Consider the following 20,597-nt stretch of genomic DNA (forward strand, 5'->3'; position numbering starts at 1 on the left):
TTCTGCATCAGCTCCTGCTTTCTGACCTGCTTGAGTTCCAGTCCTGACTTCCTTTGGTGATGAACAGCAGTATGGAAGTGTAAGCCAAATAAACCCTTTCCTCCCCAACTTGCTTCTTGGTCATGATGTTTGTGCAGGATTAGAAACCCTGACTAAGACAGTCGCTAAAGCTCAACATTCCCAAAACTTTCTGCAAGGTTACAATTGCCAGAGAGAAGATTTCTTCCCACCAAAGGAGCTGGGAGCTGCCTGCACAATGTGCAGGGAGTCCCCAGGATGCTGTTTTTGTGAATCATCACTCAAGCTGGGAGGGCTTCCTACTGATGCTGCAGCCTTTGGGTCCACATTGTTCCTTGTAAGCAGCTCCCTACCCATATTCCTGTAAGTAACCCCAATAAAGTCCCTGGTTCACTACTGGGTCTGTCCTCAGTACCTTGTCTATGGGAAGTAGGCATTCGTTTATATCTACCTAGAACTAAACAGTCACACAACGACCAGACAATGTGTTTTCTCATATGATAAAGGAAAGTGGTGATGGGGAGTTAAGAAGGGGCTGTAGTGTGGCAAGTCTTATCATACCTGAACAGCTTTATGCAGGAAGTAATAAGTCAGTTGTGAAGACTGAACACAAGCAGAGTAGAAATGAAAGATGAGTGCTTTAGGGTGTAATAGGATAATTCAAGCCACTGTATACTGGCCTAAATTAAAGTGAGCACCTAGTTGGATATAAAGAACAGAGATTCAATAGATGAGACCTTTGAAGAACCAGTAACCAGATGTATGAAGGAATGGCAAGAGGACTTAGACAACGAATGCAGGCTTCTAATTTCAGTGAATAATGTGGAGATGGGAGTGCTTAAACTCAGATTTGAACATTATAAATTTCATCGACCAGTGAGAAATCAGACAAGTCCAGGGGACAGGGCACAAGGGTAAGGTAGTTCACTCTGTGTAACCTACCACTGGGCACTTCTCTGCTCAACAAATTCTCTAAGTTAGTTTAGGAAGTGCTGAGGTACGCTAGACACAGCATGTCTCAGAGATCGACTGTGCCACCTGAGTTCCCAGGAGGGACTGACTGTTACCACTAACTCAGAAGCTCATCTGACATAGACAGTGCCTGGCTGAACATCGTCATCAGTCTGACACGTCCCATAAACTTGACTCTTTTAGCCTGATGGCATACGAAATGGGGTTAATATACTAACTGCATGCCAGAAATAATACAACCTGGACAGAGAAACTGAGTACCACACCTTTAAGAACAAACTTAAGTTGTTTCTTTCTTGTCATTACCTTAATTAAACAGCCGTCACCGCAATGCCACACAATCCCTTCAATTTGACCCTCTCTGCAGTCTTCAAACCAGGACAGCAGGTCATTGTGTTTCAGTGTGGGCAGATTTCTGACCTGGAATGCTCCGTGTGGTGTGAGAAAATGTAACGGGGATTTCTTGCTTCCCAGCCCTAAATGGTAAAAATTTCAAAAACAAAACCAGAAACCAAAAAACATTTTCAGTCACCTTCTTTTTAGAAAGAGAAAATGTATCTTGCCAAGTGCATAAACGTCTAAGCATTTAGGAATAATGTTAACAAAAAGTTAGATTCTCTGTAGAGTGCAGTAAGTCCTTTCCTCACTCAAGTGTGGTACTTCTTCCATAAACTCTAAATTCACTTTCATGTACTCTCTACACTGAGTGTCGGGGCACCGACCTGTGGACCAAGTCCAGACAGGCATCCATGGTAAGTAGTTTCACTGGACGATGCAGCCTTATCAATTCATAGAAGTACTGCTGATAGTCCATCTCAAAGCTATGGAGGCCAATAAAGCTTCAAAGATTGGCTATCAAACATTGTTTACATAAAAAAATCATGATAGCATGTGTTATATCATTAGCTATACTCTGCTTTTATTCCACGTTTACCTAATGTCGTCTTTGATTCTATAAGCTTAATACCCATCACCCAGACATACTTAAATTTTTGTCTGCATACCTGTTTTTGTGGAGTACAGGTGTGTGCATGTTTGCAGCCTGCATTATGGAGACAGTAGATCAGTACTGGGTATCTTCTATTGCTTTCTCCGTATATTTTGAAAAAAGGGTGTCTTGATGTACCTGAGGCTCAATGACTAGGCTATACTGGATACACTGCAAGGCCCAGAGAACCTCTTATGTATACCTTGCTGGCTCCTGGACTATAGGCATGCAATGCTGTACCCAGCTTTTAACATGGATGTGAGGGATCCAAACTCTTATGGACTGGGCCACTTCCCGCTAACTTCACTCTGCTTTTGCTCTCTCTAGAACTGTTATTAGAGCTTTAGTGTCTTTATTCTATTTTATGACTCTTCTTTCAACTCTGTACTCCAGAATGCCACTGACTGACTCAATTAATTATGGCATGCATTCTGATGCTGAATACAGTATGTTGCCAATTCGTACTCTTGCCTCTATTTATTAATGACCTGACGGGACAGCACCTTTTCACCCAGCTACATCTCAGTGATTCCTTTTCATGCACAGTTGATAAAGCTATCATGGGGAAGGAGAATGGGATAAAATCAACCTTTTGCATTAATAAACTCAAATGATTAGCCATATATAAATTTTCCCATGAACATAAGATTTGCAGAGACAGATGTGCTCCTAGCAAATGGACACAAATGTGTTAGTTAGCTCTTCAGTATGCTTAACTTGACTTTAGGACTTCTCTTTATAAGAAATGCCTTCGCTTACCATAGGGGTTTCCATTGATATTTGTTCCTATCAGCTCCAGAGTTTGCTCTAAAAGCTCTGACAGGGGAACAGCACTAATTTCCAAAACTCCGGGATCATCAGGATGGTGCCTTAGTACCAGGGCAATTCCAAACTCGTAATTCACTACCGAAGAGTGCCAGCAATATTGCTTGCTGCCCTTCTCTACTGGTACCCAACCTGGTAAAGAAGAAATTATTATCACACTGGTTCTTTTAAAAGATACAGCAGACTTGGTTTTGGGGGTTTTTTTTCGTTATAAACATTACTTCTTTTCTAGATTCCCTTATCACAAGGACATTGATAATCAGTGAGGAAGTTAACAGGTTTACTATTTTTGTTATAATCATAAAGTGTTCATTTGTGTATCCTGTTGGGTATTAACATAAATTAAACATATTCTTCAAAAAAACTCATCTTGGTTCAGGAGCAACTGAACACTATACTGAGACAGCATTAAACTCTTTTCTTCTTTTAAAAAAGCTTTAGCATCTTTTTTAACTGCCTAGTATTGTCAAAACTTTTTTCATTTTTTGTTTGTTTGTTTGTTTTTTTCCCGAGACAGGGTTTCTCTGTGTAGCTCTGGCTGTCCTGGAACTCACTCTGTAGATCATGCTGGCCTTGAACTCAGAAATCCACCTGCCTCTGCCTCCCTTATTTCTGAGATTAAAGGCACACACCACCACCGCCCAGCAACTTTTTTCATTTAATAAAGTGAGTTTCTCTCTAGTGTCCAAGACAACAAATAGATACAGCAAGTGTTTCAGTTTAGACCACTGTTCCAGTCACACTCGACAGTTTACTAATTTCCTGTTTGTTACTTTTATTGATAGAATAAGGTCCCTCAATACAGGAAACTTGCTACAAATAAACAAGTCCCTCTAAGCAACATCTGATAAAGTATGTTCATCCTTAAGAAAGATTCAAACCTAAAGGGATATCCCCTCCTATTTTTTCCCCTCCTATTTTTTTAATATAAACTGTTTAGACTTTTCAATAAACTTGATTCAGAAAATTTTGCACTATGAATATAAATAAACTGAAGAGCTAGATTAAAACAAATTCCTGATTGGACCTTTTTTGTTTATTTCTTTCACTTAAACACAAAACACACTTGGAAGGAGGTTACATGATACCAGGAATGTGTCCATTTTCATCAGGTACTGGCTTCCCGTTTTGTTTTTCTATTTCCTTTGCTGGTATCCAGCACTCTGGGACAGGCTTGAAGTCTTCCTCAGTGTTCCAGTGAAACTCTGTAAGACATGAAATACAAAGCTGACATACAAACTGGAAGTAACAAAGCCATCACTCTTCAGATGTGCCAAGTCCTCTGTTATCACTGCCATGTAACTACATTCCAAAGTAGGGGACTAACTATAAATACTCAACTTTCAGTACACTACCGCGTATGCACACCACCGTCTAAAGTGCCAATATTCTGTGAGGATTTATGAGTTTTAATGTGCTCACTACTTAGTACTTTATAAGATCTATACGAATCAGAATAGATAAGTAATGAATGTGTATAATACAGTGCAATAATAATCAGTGCAATAATAAAAAAATCTTCATATTTATAACGACTTAGAAAAATATTTTTATCATGAAAATATATCTCAGACAATACTGTATGTTTAAACAGCATAGATTGTTTTCCAATATTTATGTGTGTGCGTGTGTGTCTGCCAGATTGCCTCTGTCTGTCAGAGCACTGTTAATTTTTTATTCCTAAAAGTGATTATTTTATGTATAAGTAAATATATATGTATATATGTATGTATGTATGTGTGTATATATATCTATAATGACTATATATATGATATATAAAATTATTTTTCCCAAAGATGGAAATTCAAGATGGATATACCCAGAAGAACTATAGCCACAAACCACAAATTGCAACCATTTAAATCTGAAAAGTTTAAACAACAACCCACTAACCTTTTGCACTTTCTTTTGAATGTAGAAATTTTTTAAATCTCTTGTCAGCCTGCTTGTTAGGTTTTCTATCTAGTCGAGCCCAAAGGTATGGCTGACCTGAAAATGGAGAAATAAAAGGAAAAGTCAAAAGAAAACAAAGTTTGTCTTGAAAGACATTTCAAAATTCAAACAAAGAAAACTAAAGGTTTTGTTGTTTATATTTTTGTTTGTTTTTTTTTTCTGTAAGAAAAACAACGGTCCTTGAAAGACAAGAGAAACAGAGTCTCCGGTGTGCAGCGGAGGCCTCATCCCAGTGTGAGAGAGGATGCTCGTCCTTTGTTAAAGAGGATGACAAGAATTCACAACCCTTTGATCAGAATGCTCCCTGGTCCCTTCCTAAAGGAGAGCGAGCATAGCCAGGCGATTGTACTGACACATGCCCTGAACATTACCCTGCAGTGTGGGCTTAATTCAAGGTCAAGATGTTACACACACTGGTTTTGTAATCTGGGTGTAACAGTTTGAGGGCACTGTGCCAATATTGCTAACAGTGAGACGTTTGAATTGCGCCGGGCTTCCCTGAGACTTCTGCATAGCTTGCTGGTGCCACTGCTTAGGTAGCTGGAAGATCTGTAGGCAACAAGTAAAACCAGAAAATTCCACAACTAAGACTCGACTTCAAGTTCCTAATCCCAGCAGTGGTTCCCACGCTGAGAAAAATGTGTCCTGCGGGACAAAAGCAGGATAAGAGACAGACTTGCCGTGGCATCTCCAGACTGCTGCTCTGCTCTGAGATAGACTTACTTCTGATATCCTTATTTGATTTTGTATTTATTCATCTGTCATCTGCGTCCTGTGAGCATTCTTGAGCAGGAAAGCTCCAACAGTAATTTCACCCATCATGCGCATCACACATGAATAAGAGCCCAATAGAGCTTACGCAAATATATAAATCAGTTTCATAAAAATTGTTAATTACAATCCTATTACTAGTCACCCACATACATAATATAAAGAACTAGATTAAAACTATAGTTTCTGGTTGAATAAACCTTTTGTGCTTTTCACTGGTAAATATAAAAAGTGTGCTTCATACATTATCATTAGTATGGCTACTATCACCAATAAGAACAGTCACAGAAAATTGGAATATCTAGAAGCAAGAACGTCTAGTGTGACCATTATGGAAAATGAGTAACGGGTACTGAGATTTTCTAAATTAATATTAACATAGGATCCAGTAATCCTATGTGAAGGCAGTACTTCAGGAGACGAATCTAGCGCTGTTTGTTTCATTTTTCACAATGGCAATCCGCATGCCCATCAGTGAATGAAGTGAACAAAATGTGCTATGTATACAATAAGCAATCTTAAAATTATACATGATCTGACATATGACTTATTCCAATAGGGTAAAACACTGTACTAAGCTAAGAGAGTAAGCCAGCCACCAAGAGGCCATTCACATGTGTTACCTACAGTCAAATTAAGAGACAAAGTTTGCGCTAAGAGGCTGAGGGTTGGGCTCTGTGGAGAGGGGAGGTGGATGAGGGAGTTCCCAGCAAGCAGTTGAAGTTCTGGAAGATGAAGTATTCTGCAGGTGAGTAGTGGTGATGGTAAGATCATGTGAATGTCCTTAATGCCAGTGCGACACACCATTTCAAAGTACAGTTCTGATGGTAAATCTTTCTGTGTATCTTATCACAGTAGAAAAAAGTTTTAAGGTGCATTTCAGAACATTCCTTGACACCAAAGACTATATCTAGCTCATCTGCCTATTTTTGTCCTCGGAACTGAGAGTTAATCTCCCCATCGTTTAGTAATTACAAATAATGGCTTTCCCTAAATATCATCACTGTGAACTTTCTAGAGTATGTCCCTGATCAGAGACCTGGCCAGTGGGAATGAAAGCACTGGACACTGCACTGGGATACTGCCGTGACAAGCTTCCGAGGTAGACAAAGCCAGGTTCCATTACTGTGCGGCCATTCATTACCTGACATTACTGAACCCGGCTGAGACTTAGTTTCGTCATTATTGATATAGAAAGGCTTATTATGCAAATGAGGGACCATGTAACACCTATCTGTCGGGCTACCTGGCCTTTCATGGTAACAAGTTAATGGTAGCCACATGTCTTTTCTTTCCCCAAGAAAAGGAAACAAATCCACTGATTTATTTTACTCACTACGACAGTTAGGTTTTCAAGAGTTAAGAGTCAATACCCACCTCAGATGGTGCAGAATTTATACAACAGTACTTTGCGTAAACATGCCAGTTGGATTTTACCTTTGTAGTTAGTAACATAGCAGCATGTTCCATCCACTTTTTCTGTTGCAACCGCATTATACACGTCTGCATCTAACGCCTTTTCACTTAGAGTTTCAGTTGCCAAAACTTTAAAGGGCTTAAAAGAAGAGAGAGAAAAACGGGTGTAAGATCCACAGCCTCTGCCTTCACACATAGGCTCCCCTGAACTCTGCCTAGTTTCATCAGGTCTAAAGGTCTGTCTTCTTTCCATTCTGTAAGAAAGGTTGAAGTAATTTATAAAGTTTCCTGAATTATTTGCTTTTTTGTTTTTAGTTTTTGGTTTTGTTTTGTTTTGTTTTTGTTTTAATTCTTTTTAGGCCTGTGTCAATGTGCAGCCCAGACTGCCCTGTTTACTGACCTGTTTGCTTTAGGCTCTAGTTCTGGGACTCCCTTCCTGTTCTACCACATCAGCTCACCTACCCTTTTTTTAAAAATGTGATCACAGTAAAATTCGACTTCTACACAGACTGCATGCTTCTTACCCACCACAGTGAAGCCAGGAAACATGCCTTACTCTGTGTTGCATCCTCAGCACAGGTTCAAGGTGCACAATCCTATTCTTTGTGACTATGCATTATCTACAATAAACACTATTCTTGACACTGGGAATACAGAGACGGATAAAGAAGTGCTCAGCTTTAGTGGGCTACAACACCGAGAAGTACCAAAGAGGAAAAGGGATAGGAGAACGGCTCAGGGAGTCCTCTGTGGAGAAACATTTGATCAGGTGTGATAAGATCAGGTGTGGAAGAAAAGGCCCACAGTCAGGACATTCTCGCATCTGTAGAATGCAAGTCGGTACATGTGTTTGGGTGTGTTTAGAACAAAGTACAGGTAAAGTTAGATCTCATGCTTGCTTAATTCCAGAGGCTGTTCTGGTTCAACCTGTGTATTTACTAGTCATGATTCCCCACACTCCAAGATTAAGTCTTGGAGTATTAATATAATGAGATATTTACAAAATTTATTTTTTCAAATCCCACTTGGCTCTCAGTTGTAGTGGGGGTCTAGCAGAGATGGCCTCTGTCTCAGGCCATATTTTCAGAAAATGATAAAAAGATGGCTCCTACTTTACATTTTTAAGACTTTCTTGCAAAGCTGAAATCCACATGCTTACCATAGAAACATGTTAAAACATGTAAAAGTAAGAACAAGATGTATGAGCTCATCGTAGAGATATGTATCACTAAGAACTCCTGGGATAATTCTAGTCTTCCTTTCAATGTTCCCCCGAAACAAAACAAAACCAGCAAGCAGTTCCTAAAATTGACAATTTCTTTAAAAAGCCAAAGTCAAAATGCTTCATGAATACACTCTTTTCATAACTGATCTCCTCAACAACATGATCAAACATCACATTTCTCTTCTCTTAGCATGTCATCTCTGGTCAGCTGTGATGATCTTACATATCTGCATAAGACCTTCAAGTCACAGATTTTTAAAAGCATCTTACAGGACAGAGATGGAGCTCAACGGAGAAGCGTTTGTCATCTAGCATGTACAAGACTCAGGCTCATCCTGAGCTGCTAACCTGTGGGTCTCCCCAGTCTCTTGGATCATAGACCAGTATGGTCCACAAGTGAACAGAGATGGCAGAGGTCATAGTGGGTGCCAAGGGGGTTTGGAAGCCCTGTGAATATGTACTGTGAATACCCACACGGCGACCAACTATCAGGAGGCATATTACTTTGGGTGATTCGAGGCTTATGTTTTGAGTGTCTGAGGGTGGGATGGGCAAAAAGGTCGTTCATTGGCTGAGGGTTTAGGGTACCAAAATGCCACATTAGGGAAGAAGCATTTAAGGAATCTCAAGTGGGGTTCTTTCCGTTAGAAAGAGAAAGATCCTGTGAGCTAATTGAGGCTGCAGGCTATGTGAGGGCTTAGAATTCCCCCAGACAAGGTCAGAGAAGAAGCCCCGCTAATGAAGGGAGTCTCCCATATTGCCCCAGCCCAGAGTTTATCTGTTCATCTGTGTTAAGAGTCAGGCTAAAGGTGATGGGAGAGTGATAGAGCACCAAAATGGAAGAGGTAGTGAGGGGCGTGGGGGGGGGGGCGGGGGCGAGCCGGAGATTTGGAGACTGCAGGGAGCTTGTGAAGTTTGTTGAAGGGGAGAGGGGACAACCTAAATTATTATGAAAATGACACGAGGAAACCTCTTTGTATGCTAATTACAAAAAATAAGAAAATAATAAAAAGACCAGAGGGCCAAAGGTTCAGCGGTAATGTTGAAAAGTCACTTCAGATGCACATGCAGATCCTGAGTGAGAAGTTAAGAACTCTGCTACATATCAAAGAACCATACTGATACAAGCTCTCTATATATTCATTCTCTTACTTTCACTAAAGGCTCACTATGTGTAAAACACGTAGCAATACGACTAGTACACCTTAGGATGAGAACTCAAATTAAGCAAGAAATTACATGAGGTCTGATTTGCGTGACCTAGTTAGGCTAGCTGTCAGCAATGCCATAAGGTGCCTAGCACACACAGGTAAACAATGCCTTCTCTTCAGACTTTTGACAGTAGTTCCATGTTAGACTACCATGATATCTCATTACTCCAGTGCTGTCAAGGGAAGATGACGACGTAGGTTTTCAAATCTGCCAGAACACGTTTGGATCACCTGATCGGGGAGGATACAATTTAAAAAGGACTCTCCCACACTCCTTACAACTAAGAAGATACAAGAAGCTGGAGGTCAGGGGAAATGGGAACTTCACTCAGACATCCCGGGTAAAACGTGCAGGGCTCCGGGGCAGCAGCGCAGCACTGGAGGAGCCGCCCAGCAGCACACGCCGCCGGGTACCTGATGCTCTCGCTTGGCTGAAGGCTCAGCTTTCACCTCCGTCACAAACACACACGGCATCTTCCGCTGCACCGAGCCCAGGCGCTTCATGTTGCCCACGCGCAACCTGACTCCACTGCGCTGGGCCCCGGGCGTAGGTAGTCTGCAGCAACAAGCAAGAATCCAAACACCAGCCAGAAGATCCTAACTGCACCATCAAGGTCCTCTCCGGAGAGAGGCGGGGACTCACTACCGGAAGCGACCGCCTAGTCGCGGTGCATTCTGGGAATTGTAGTGCGACCGTGAGGCTACAGAGCATGCGCCTCCACATGCGTGATTCCCCTATGTTTTGAAGTCCAATTAAAAATAAAAATAAAAGAACCGTTACCCCATGTTGTATTCTTGGCCACTACTTAGTATCTATAATGTTTTCGGGAATTAATGTTAAGTTATAAGTAATAAACCACTTTAGGATGCATTTTTAGCACGTTTCTAATGAAACCCTCTTACCTGCTTATTTTCTATCAAATGTAAGGGATTGGAAACCCAGAGAAGTTTAGAAAATACTTTCAGACATTCCCTAATGTTCTGACAGAAAAACTGACTTCCCAGGAAAAATAAACAAATCTTACAATGAACAAAACTGAATTTGTTTGAATTAATCACCACACAGTGTACAATTTGTTTCTTGATAACCTTTCCAATGAGAGTAAAATTTAAACAAGTTCAAAAACATAGAAATAACAAAAANCTCTGTCAAGTTTTTCTTGGGGATCCAACAAAAGACTTGAAACAGCTTCATTTGACTTACTGTCTAAAAGGACATTACAAGGAAATAATAAAATTGATGCTTGAATAAAAAATATATTCTAGTAGTAGACCTATCTGATTAAAACCTGAAATCACAGGAAGATTTTTGCCCTTACTATCTTAGGTAATTGAAGAAGCCAATTTATGTTTCCACTATTGTTTTATAATTCCAATTAATATTTTTATAAATGTTTAATCAGCAGGTATCCTACTGCCTACAGTTTTACTTAGTTCTTGAAAAAAAAAATCAAATAACCTTGTCTCACTTGGAAGGATGTATATGTCAAGGGACTCTCAAAGAATAAAATGTTCTTAAAAACAAGTTTACAGTTTTGTGATTACTGACTCGGGAGGGAGGGAGGGAAAAATACCTAAACACACACAATTTTACACAAAACAAAGGGGTTGGTGTAGGGAGAGAGGACCGACAAGTTTCTGGCTGGGCTGTATTGAAACTAGAAACGTTTTAGCCTTTTAAAGTCAAGTGTTGGTACCTTCTTGGAGGCTCTAGAGGAATCCTAAGCAACAGCCGGTCTTGTGGGCTTTCAGACAATTAAATGACCTTTTAAAGCTCTCAACTGTCATTTCCCAAACTGCCACAGAATATTCTAGATCCAACATTCTGCCATTTCTTAGAAAAGATAATCTTCCAAAAACATTCCACTTGCTCTAAGTCTCTCTCTGGAAGGACCAACAGCTATATTTTGGTTTCTTAAATGCCTGGAGAAGGGTTTCCAACAGGAACAGGAGAGTCCACAGCAAGAAAGCATCACAGGATCAGGTTATAGATGTAAACTGTGCTTCTAGTCTAATGGATGCCAGCCTTTAGCTTCGCCTGATTCCCATACAGAGCTGGGAGCCCCACTCCACCCCTGCCTTTAGAGGGGTGCTACAGAATAAATTGAAAAAGACTCTTTTTTTTTTCTTCTTCTTCTTCTCTGATGTGTTATTAATCTAGCACACACCAAGAAGAAACTCCATGTGAGTCTATCCTGACCGGCACAAGACAGAATTTCTGAGTCTGTTTTCGAAGACAAATTTCCTATCACTTTTCATTACAGGGAGTCAAAAAAAAAAAAAAAAAAAAAAAAGTCCTCTCAAGTAGAATCGTAGCTTTCTGTAGACGACTAAAATGAAATCTGCAACAGGACGTGGGGTGAGAGTGGGAAATAAAAAGAAGTGATAGGAAAAGGAACGAACCTAAAAGAGGAAAAGGAAGGGGTTGGGGTATTCTAGGATTAACAAAAGTTACACAATGAAGGAATATTTTTAAATTTTATTATTTATTTATTTATTTATTTATTTATTTATTTATTTATTTATTTGGGGGGCTGATTTTGCCATGCAGCTGTCAAGAGGTATCAGCACCTTTCAGATCTTTTCCTGTGTGAAATCACTTAACTAGGTTTGAAAACCAGACTGGAACGCCATCTAGTGAAACTCCGCCCTTCTTCAGGGAACTCATCTGGAGGAGACCGGATGAGCCCCTCTTCTTAGAGCTGTTTCTCCCACTTGCCTGTTAAGGTGGGCACTTTGCTGTTGCAGAGCTGAAGAGAAAAAGGGCTAACCGAAGGGCAAGGCTTATGTTTACGTATTTATCAACATTTTCAAGGGCGGTGCCGAATCTTCATCTGCCCCTTTACTTTTAACACTGCCTCCATCCTGTTATAAGCAAACCATCTTTTTCTAAATTTAGTGTTATTTCCAAGATTAATACTCTATACTATGGATTCAAAAAAATTCATGACAATTTACCATTTTACTTAAAGTGGAAATCAGTGTTTGTCTTGATTCGTTGAGATTTCAATCCAAAGTTTGAAGTATTTCAAAACATGCTTTGATCCAGTGTGTTCAGTTGTCTCCAGTCAAATTCTAGGTGCCCTGTGATGAATAGTCCTCACTTATACTAGATTCTGATTCCCATAGGAAAGGTGCTAGCATGAAGATTTTCAAAACTGCTCATTAAAATGTCTTGGTCTGGGAATCAGAGGACTTCCCATGGTTTTCAACAAATTCTACAAATTTTCGAGCACTCTGGAAATACAGCATTTGCTATTGGATGACACGAATTCTCTTTTCAGGATGGATGAAAATGTAATAAAGCCACTGGATGAATAGGTACTCCTACTTATTTTAATGAATAGTACTGTGTTAAAATCTGAATGTGATATTTCCTAAGTCAGTGTATAGCAGCAGGTATATAAGTAATCAATTGTATCATAATTAATCAATTGTATCTATTTTCTTGTACTGTGTGTGTGTGTAGCAGAGTTATCTTACTTCTACTTCCAAACCACATATAGAAATAACAACTTACTTATAAAATACTTACCCAATTTAATTTTGAAAACATGAAGTTATTTTTCTTTAATCAGAACACTGGAAGATAAAACACAGTATAATAGCTACAAGTAATGCTTAATATATTTGATATATATTGGATAGGGAAAAATAATCCACTTAGGTGGAGTAGCCTACAGTTGCATATGAGGTCACTTATGATGAGCACACAATGGATTATGTAATAGTGAGGAAAATTCTGGAAGTTTGAGTTTGTGTGATTACTAGTAACCACTTTCAACATTTCTGCAAAGCTAGAGAAGGTATCTTCTAATTTAAATTTGTTTAAGAATTATCTATTGTGTAATATACTGTCAACAGGAGGTCAGTTTTAAAGGAATACTACTCATAGCCTCAAAGGCTGTGGAAAAGAACAAGTTTTCCCCCCTTACACACTGATAGTTCTTATATTTGCGTTCCTGCAATTTGTACATATTTATAAAAAAAAATCATTGGATTAGCAGCAAGAGATTGAAAATGGCAGAAGTTGGGAATGACTGCTATTTCTTTGTTAATTCCACATGCATAAAGGTAAATATTGTACAACTTACAGTCCACATGCTTAAGCTTTTTAATTGAATGAAGGGAGAGACAGCAATAAAAAGATACCTTAACTCTTATGGAAAAGCCTATGTATTTTTCATATCCTGAATTTATGTGAGGAAATTTGGGTTAATTTAAAACTATGATATGTTGATTATATATGTCAATTTTATGTTGGTTTTCATATAACATTTTTGCATATATTATTCATTTCAAATTCCTTAAAATGGTTTTTATATTATAGCATATTATTTTGGTGAATGTATTTCAGTCATACATAATCCAATAGTTGAATTCAGGTTACTATCCACCGTGTAGTATCTGTTTTCTTATTTGAAATTAATAAACCTTTATTGCATTTTTTCTGTCAGAAGTCTAAATAATAGAAAGTAACTAAATACCATGTAAAGGGGAATAGAGTGTAACATAAACAAATCAACCAAGTGGCAAAATGAATTGGGATTAATGAGTCTTTAACAAAAACTGAATAAATGTGGGAACTCGCTTGTTGCTCGTGTCCCAAGTGAACCTAAAGTAAATCAAAATACGAAGAACACTAGAAGCTCTGTCTGGTTAAGCATCTTTCAGCTCTGCTTGACATCTGTAGCCCAACTCATTGGTCATGAGAACTCAACCCAAGTTTGTCATGTTACCTTTCCAAAGAGGTCTTAGATGACACACTTTATTTCAGAATGGCACAGAGTTTTGTCTCTCTTTTTCTCCCAAATGATTGATGAACAATAGCCTCTAAGAATGATAGATAGATAGATAGATAGATAGATAGATAGATAGATAGATAGATGTGAGATGAGATGAGATGAGATGAGATGAGATGAGATGAGATGAGATGAGATGAAATGATGAGATAGAATCTAGAAACCATTTTACCTTACATTCCACAGGTTATCACGGCATCCTGTGATAGTATACAATTTTATTTTTAAAAGTGTAAAAATGAACAGAAGATGAGTGGTTGTTGACAAATAGTGAAACCATGGTGATAAATCCCCATTTGTATGAATCCAAACTCAGAGCTCTTTATTCCATGCTTGAAGAGTCCATCTTTGAAGGGAGAAGAAGGTGAAGAAGGAAGTAGAAAGAAGGCATAGCTTATATGTCAAAGACATATGTAATGTATGTCTTTGTAATGGAATGTAATGGAATGTCACTATTATCTACAAGACAGAGGCTTACAGTTCATCCAACTCTGGATTTATACACCAAAGAATGTATAATTAAAGAACAAACAAACAAGTAATAGTAGACCATTGACACAATCCACATCCACTTTCATTGGTACATAAAAATACCTGTGTAAATATAGTCAACTGTCTTAATAAGTCACAAACATAAGACATGTATTTTATGTGTGATATAATTACTTCAAATTTCACAGCATCACACAATCAACACAGCTTGCAGAATCTCCACAGACTGTGCATCTTAGTGGTTGGTAGAGACTGTCTTCACATGCAGGATGTGGCTCGTACTTAGATAGTTGTCAAGATTTCCACAGAAAGAAAAATGAACTTTCCCTGTTATTGTATCAGGGTTGTCTCTATTCTTACATCTTTGCTCATAATGAATTCTGTGGGCTGACAGGAAGGGCAGTATTTTGAGAGTAACTTGTGTACCTTTCCTTAGCAGTTTTTCACTAAGGAGAGAAAAAGTTGCTACAATTTAGTTTTTACAGGTGTGTATTGATTGTATGTTTTCATGATTCCAATTTTGCGGACTTAATTGGTTAACATTTTGTGATTAAACACTAACATTAATATATTGTGTCTTGTGCACTATTTGTTTCCTAGGGTTCCCAGTGCCGATTCCGACACTGTGAAGAAGCCCTTGGCAGTGACACTGTGTGCTCATTATGGAGAGAGAGAAAATGTTTAGACCCACTTTGCAGATTTAGACACATGGAAATGCAGGTAAAATGACTGATCATTTTCTTTAAAGCAACCTTCCTTCCTCCATCATTGAATGGAATTTAAGCAAAAGAGGGAAGTAGTTCTTCCTCCCTCAAAAATTTTAAGTGTTTTTCACTTTGCTCAACCTAAACATGTAGGGAGAGAGAGAGAGAGAGAGAGAGAGAGAGAGAGAGAGAGAGAGAGAGAGAGGAGAGAGAGAGAGGAAAGAGAGGAGAGAGAGAGAGAGACTGTTTTATTTTTTTAAATAGCAAAGCTTAGAGGTGGCAAAATGTAGGAAGCATGATGACCTTAAGTCAGAAATGAAGGCTCTTCTTGTCACGTGACATCAGTGTGCATTTATTGAATACCTAAATTATTTTCCCCCACCTTTCTTTTCCTAGCAAAACTGCAGCATTTCATGCTTCTGGGAAACCCAACCTCTGGGTTGTGTGAAGATCAGTTGTATCTTTTACCACAGCAAACCCCGAAATATCAATGGATTGTTTTTGCCACCAAGTAGCAGTGAGTATATCTGTAATAACTGGACATATACATTATTAATACTGTGATCTTGGAGTAGCCACCTAGGATGACACATTTGCATGCAAGACTGTAAGACTTTGAGAAGTTCAGGAATCTATCATAGGTGTAGAGAGCAAAGACATGCTCTGGGGTAGGTGTCCCAGTTCTAGCAGAGCAGCTATCTGCTGTGATACCAAAATGCTCCTCCAAGGTGAGACTTAGAATAGATTCTTCACATAACACAAAAGACCTCATATTTAATGGAGCCTTGTTGGAGGAACTTCTGTGTTATGCTCACCATATTTCTCTGATGGAATAGTCCTAGATTTGAGCAGAATATGATATTAGTCCTTTAGGAATTGAAAGATTAGTTTCATATTACCTCAATAAGTGGGTTGTTAAAACTTACTCCCTTTTATTATATACTTTGGGAAATGTTTGACCTCATAATACACATCATACATGCAATACTTTTATTATTTTTCTCTTCTTCATGAGACTGTAAGCATCTGGAGATAGGGACCACAATTTCCTTAAAATATTTAAAGGGAGAGAGAAAGAAAGAGAGAGAGAGAGAGGTAAGTAGGTAGGTAGCTAGATGATAGATAGATAGATAGATAGATAGATAGATAGATAGATAGATAGATAGATAGATACATACATAGATACATAGATACATAGATACATAGATACATAGATACATAGATACATAGATACATAGATACATAGATACATAGATACATAGATACATAGATTTAGATAGATAATATGCAGTTGATTGGTTGCTTAGACATATGAATTAAAAGTTAAACTAAGCAGTAACTTACTGGAAGTCCTGAAGGTATGTAATTTGTTAGCTTTGTCTTTTTAGTTTACAAATAGTCTGACTCTTACCCAGTGGGAAACATTCTCAGTACGTTATTTTATCTGGTTGTTCAAATCTGGTGATTTCATTAACTCCTTTAAGACTAGCAGGAAACAAAACTCAGAGCAGAGCTGGATGTGATGCCCGTGTAAATGGCAATCATTGGTCACCCCACTGTTAAAATAAGCTCTCGACTAAGTGCTATAGTGTTGTTGGATGGACTATTTTTGTGTGTTGTAAATAGAATTGACCTTTCTGAAAGTCTCAACTTTTCCAACAGGAGTTATGGCTGAGCCTGACTCTTGGAGTAAGCCTCCCTTCAATAGGGTCATATCTATATTCCATGGACTGGGTTTGACCCTGTTCCCTAAGCATTTTAGCTCACAATAAGGAGATACTAAAGGGATGTGAAGAGTGATGATGCCCAGTGCCCTTGAATCTTCCTGGATCTTGGAGAGAGAGCAGAGAGTTCCTCACACTCATGACACTCTTCATCCAGCATAGGCTCAACGCATGCACTTGCATGTTTTATATTCTGAATAGAGCTAATTTCATTCTGGCTCATTCTGGTTTTTCTTTTTTAACATCAATCAGATCAAGAGACTCTAAAGTGGTCCTTCCCTGTCCTTCCTTTGTATTCACTCACTTTTCTCTTTGTAGACACAGTTCCACCATCTCTGAATTTTCCTCTCATCCTCATACTTTTATGTAAGAAATTCTTCCTTTTGAGAACTCTAGCTCTCCTATAGGACTCTTCACTCTTGGTTGCTTCCATCCCACTGTCTCTCCTTTAAACCTCAAGGACCACCAGCTCTGGTGTGAGATGAGGGATTTTCCTTGGTCCTTGCTGTCAGTTTCAGACAGTCTCTGGCACTCCTCTCTAACACCATCCAGCATGAATCTGATGTTAATTATTTATATTATTTGGTTCCTTAGTGTCATGTTGACGTTCTTTGGTTTTGCTTACGTTCTTCTACACTCTCTCATTGTTTTCAGCATGTGCATAGCTCCTAGTTATATTAGGACTACTTTATTAATTATTGCTAATTTCAATATGAAAATGTGTGCCCTATCATCACCCTAGCCCCTCTATGTTTTTAATTCCTCAATAACCCCTGTAATATCCTCTTCATGAGTTTCCCTGGCAACTAATGTTTTTCAGACACTCCCTAATCTGTTAGCATTCACTAACTGCAGTAAATTTTTCTTCCAGCCATAATATTGGAAGATGACTCCCTACCTCTTTTGTATCTGAATACATTAAATGGCACATGTCTATAGAAAACAAATGACTATGCTGATGGGGTTTAAGATCCTGACATAGCCCTCAGTGGGTCCATGCTCTAGGATAGGCCCCCACGTACATCTCTATTCTTCTGGAATATGTTTTTGTAAGGTCTTCACTCTTATCCATATTCCAACATCTCCTCCTCCTAGATAATGACCTTGATATCTTAGTGAAGAACTTAATGAGTAGAGAAATTCTCTATATTTTCATCTACCCAACTAGCATCTGTGTTAGTCTCCTCTTTCCACTTCCTAGAATGAACTATCATTCTCTGTCTAGTCTACTGTTCCACATGGTAACTAAATCAGCACTCAATAATTCTTCTTGTGATGTCTACACCATCAACTTTAAACTTGCCAAGTCATTCCTCATTGTACAAATTTACATTTATCTTTATCTTCTTTGTTACTAAATAGTATTCTCAATCCAGTCTCTCATAAGTAGCAATGCTGTTTTCTTCTCACTGTAGTATCTTTTAAATTATTTGTTTACTCTTGCTATAAATATATTCTTCCATCTCTCCCTCCTCCTCTCCTCTGCTCTCCTTCCTCCCTTCTCTCCCTTCACCCTTCCTTCCTTCCTTCTTTCTTTCCTCCTCCCTCCCTCCCTTCCTTCCTCCTTTCTTCTCTTTCCTGATAACCAAGCATCTTCCACCTTTCTACTCACTCTATGCAGACTGTTAAATGCATGAGTCAAATCTGAGTCCTTATGTAACTTCAGCCATTAGAAGAAGTGGACACATTTGGCACCCCTTCCTCCCTTCACATCATTCCTTAGCAGCTTGCAGCCCTCAACACTGTCTTCATTCTGTATCTGCTGTGACTTGCCCTTTCCCGTTACTCCTCATGAGTCATATCCAAGGAGTCAGTCATTGACTCTCCATTTTTCTATCCCCTGTCTTGTAATATCATGTCTTATTTTTGCTTTTTAATGTTTATTATTGCATGTCAATTATACATAACAATGGGTCTGTCTATACTGTCATGCATGTACATAATGATTCTTGATCATTGTCCCCCTCTTTATTATCTTGCCCCTCTCCCTTTTTGTCTCCCTTCCTTTTTTCTAGCTAGTAATTCTTTTCCATTCGTTTACTTTATTTATTTCCATGCATGTCTCTGTGAGTGTAAATGCATGTATTACATGTGTGTGTTAGAACGCACCTACCTGTGTACAAGTAGAGGCGAGAAGAGGATGTCAGATCCTACAGAGCTAGAGGTCCAAGCCATCCCAGGACTCTAGCTTGTCATATGGGTGCAAGGATCTGAACTTTAGTCTTAACGGTGGTGCCGGACAAGGTAGTAATCACTGACCTGTCTCTCCAGTCCCAAGCTTGTGGTTTCAATGACTCATGCACCATTAACTCTGAAGTTTATATAACCACTTGATCTAGACTTCACTTCCGATCCCACTGCTATTAGATGTCTAGATTCAATTTCTTACTTTATCTCTTGACTTTTCTGACTAACAGACATTTCACACTTAACATGCTTACTGCTGGCATCATGATGTCAGTCTGTACTTTCTCAAACTGCTCAGCCCATAGCTGTTCTCATCACAATGGTAAGCCCATCTTTGTAGTTGCTTAGGACATCTAAATCTCTCTCCGGAATTTCTGTCATTATCCCATATCTAATCCATGCAGAAACATAATTCTATCATCCAGTTAGATCAGAGTCAGACTTCCCCATCATCTTTGCAGGCTCTCCATGGGTCAAGCCACCATTATCACCTTATAACTATATTGTCACAGCTGCCTCCCGATTTTGTTGCTTTATCTCTATTCATGTCTATTCAAAGCACAGCACCTACGGTCCTAGATCAAGAAGATTTTACTCCTCTACTCAGAATCCTCCAGTATCTTTTCATCATCTTCAGAGAGGTCAGCCTCCGAACAGGAGTTTGAATTCGGGGAGTTATTTGATCATTCACTCATTTAGTTCCCTAGCACCCAGGTACTTCATATCCTGCCCCAACTGTGTGTTTCCCTACTTTCCTTTGTTAGTATATTCCTGTTTGCAGGGCTTTTTCTGACGTTCCCTGTGCTTAGCATCTTTATGACAAACTATGCTATTCTTCAAATCTTTGCTCAAATATTGCCTTTAATTAGTGCCATAATTAAAATGTAGCTTGCTGTCCTGCCTCCTTCATATACACAGCCAATCTTCCTTGCCCTCCTCTATTTCCTGCTTGCTACAGCCCCACGACTTTCTCAGATGCAGAATAACTTGTTTGCTATGTGTACTGTTTATTCTCTAATGTTTCCTTATAGAGGAAAAGCTCCAGGAGACCAAGACTCTAGTTTAACTTACCAATGCCATACAGTTAACACGGGTAATAGTTTATTACCTCCCAACAGTTTTACCCTGAGAAATCCTGTTAAGCTGAAAACTCCTTCTTGTTATGGTTTCCTCTGCTCCGGCACAGTTCTATTCTCTAGAAAGAGAATCAAATTTCTAGGTAGTAAGTAAACTGCTATTCTAGTCTGTTTGGTGTTACAAAGCACCAGAGGGTGCTTACTATATAAAGAAAAGAGGTTGCTTTGCCTTA

The 20,597-nt window shown here is 38.9% G+C and overlaps 2 protein-coding genes across 3 annotated transcripts in view; one reads left to right on the forward strand and one right to left on the reverse strand.

Moving 5' to 3' along the window:
* The window catches only part of C10H12orf29 (chromosome 10 C12orf29 homolog), an 11,286-nt gene extending 1,278 nt beyond the window's left edge, over positions 1-10,008 (reverse strand). Inside the window, exons 1-7 of one of the 2 annotated variants that reach the window (XR_003837766.1) lie at positions 9,794-10,008; positions 6,965-7,082; positions 4,697-4,792; positions 3,892-4,008; positions 2,738-2,935; positions 1,297-1,466; positions 580-716 (exon numbers count right to left, since the gene is read on the reverse strand). Coding sequence is in view for 1 of the 2 variants with exons in the window: in XM_021174885.2 (XP_021030544.1) it covers positions 1,297-1,466; positions 2,738-2,935; positions 3,892-4,008; positions 4,697-4,792; positions 6,965-7,082; positions 9,794-9,883 (789 nt within the window). In the remaining variant the exon portion in view is untranslated. The remainder of the gene's footprint in view (positions 1-579; positions 717-1,296; positions 1,467-2,737; positions 2,936-3,891; positions 4,009-4,696; positions 4,793-6,964; positions 7,083-9,793) is intronic. The other variant, XM_021174885.2, reaches the window with a different exon arrangement.
* Positions 10,009-13,131: 3,123 nt separating this feature from the next.
* C10H12orf50 (chromosome 10 C12orf50 homolog) overlaps positions 13,132-20,597 on the forward strand; it is a 28,041-nt gene continuing 20,575 nt past the window's right edge. The window contains exons 1-3 of the mRNA XM_021174590.1: positions 13,132-13,185; positions 15,274-15,393; positions 15,774-15,894. Of these exons, the coding sequence (XP_021030249.1) occupies positions 15,382-15,393; positions 15,774-15,894 (133 nt within the window). The 5' untranslated portion in view covers positions 13,132-13,185; positions 15,274-15,381. The remainder of the gene's footprint in view (positions 13,186-15,273; positions 15,394-15,773; positions 15,895-20,597) is intronic.

This window comes from Mus caroli, chromosome 10, assembly GCF_900094665.2.
Source record: "Mus caroli chromosome 10, CAROLI_EIJ_v1.1, whole genome shotgun sequence".
Taxonomy (NCBI): Eukaryota; Metazoa; Chordata; class Mammalia; order Rodentia; family Muridae; genus Mus; species Mus caroli.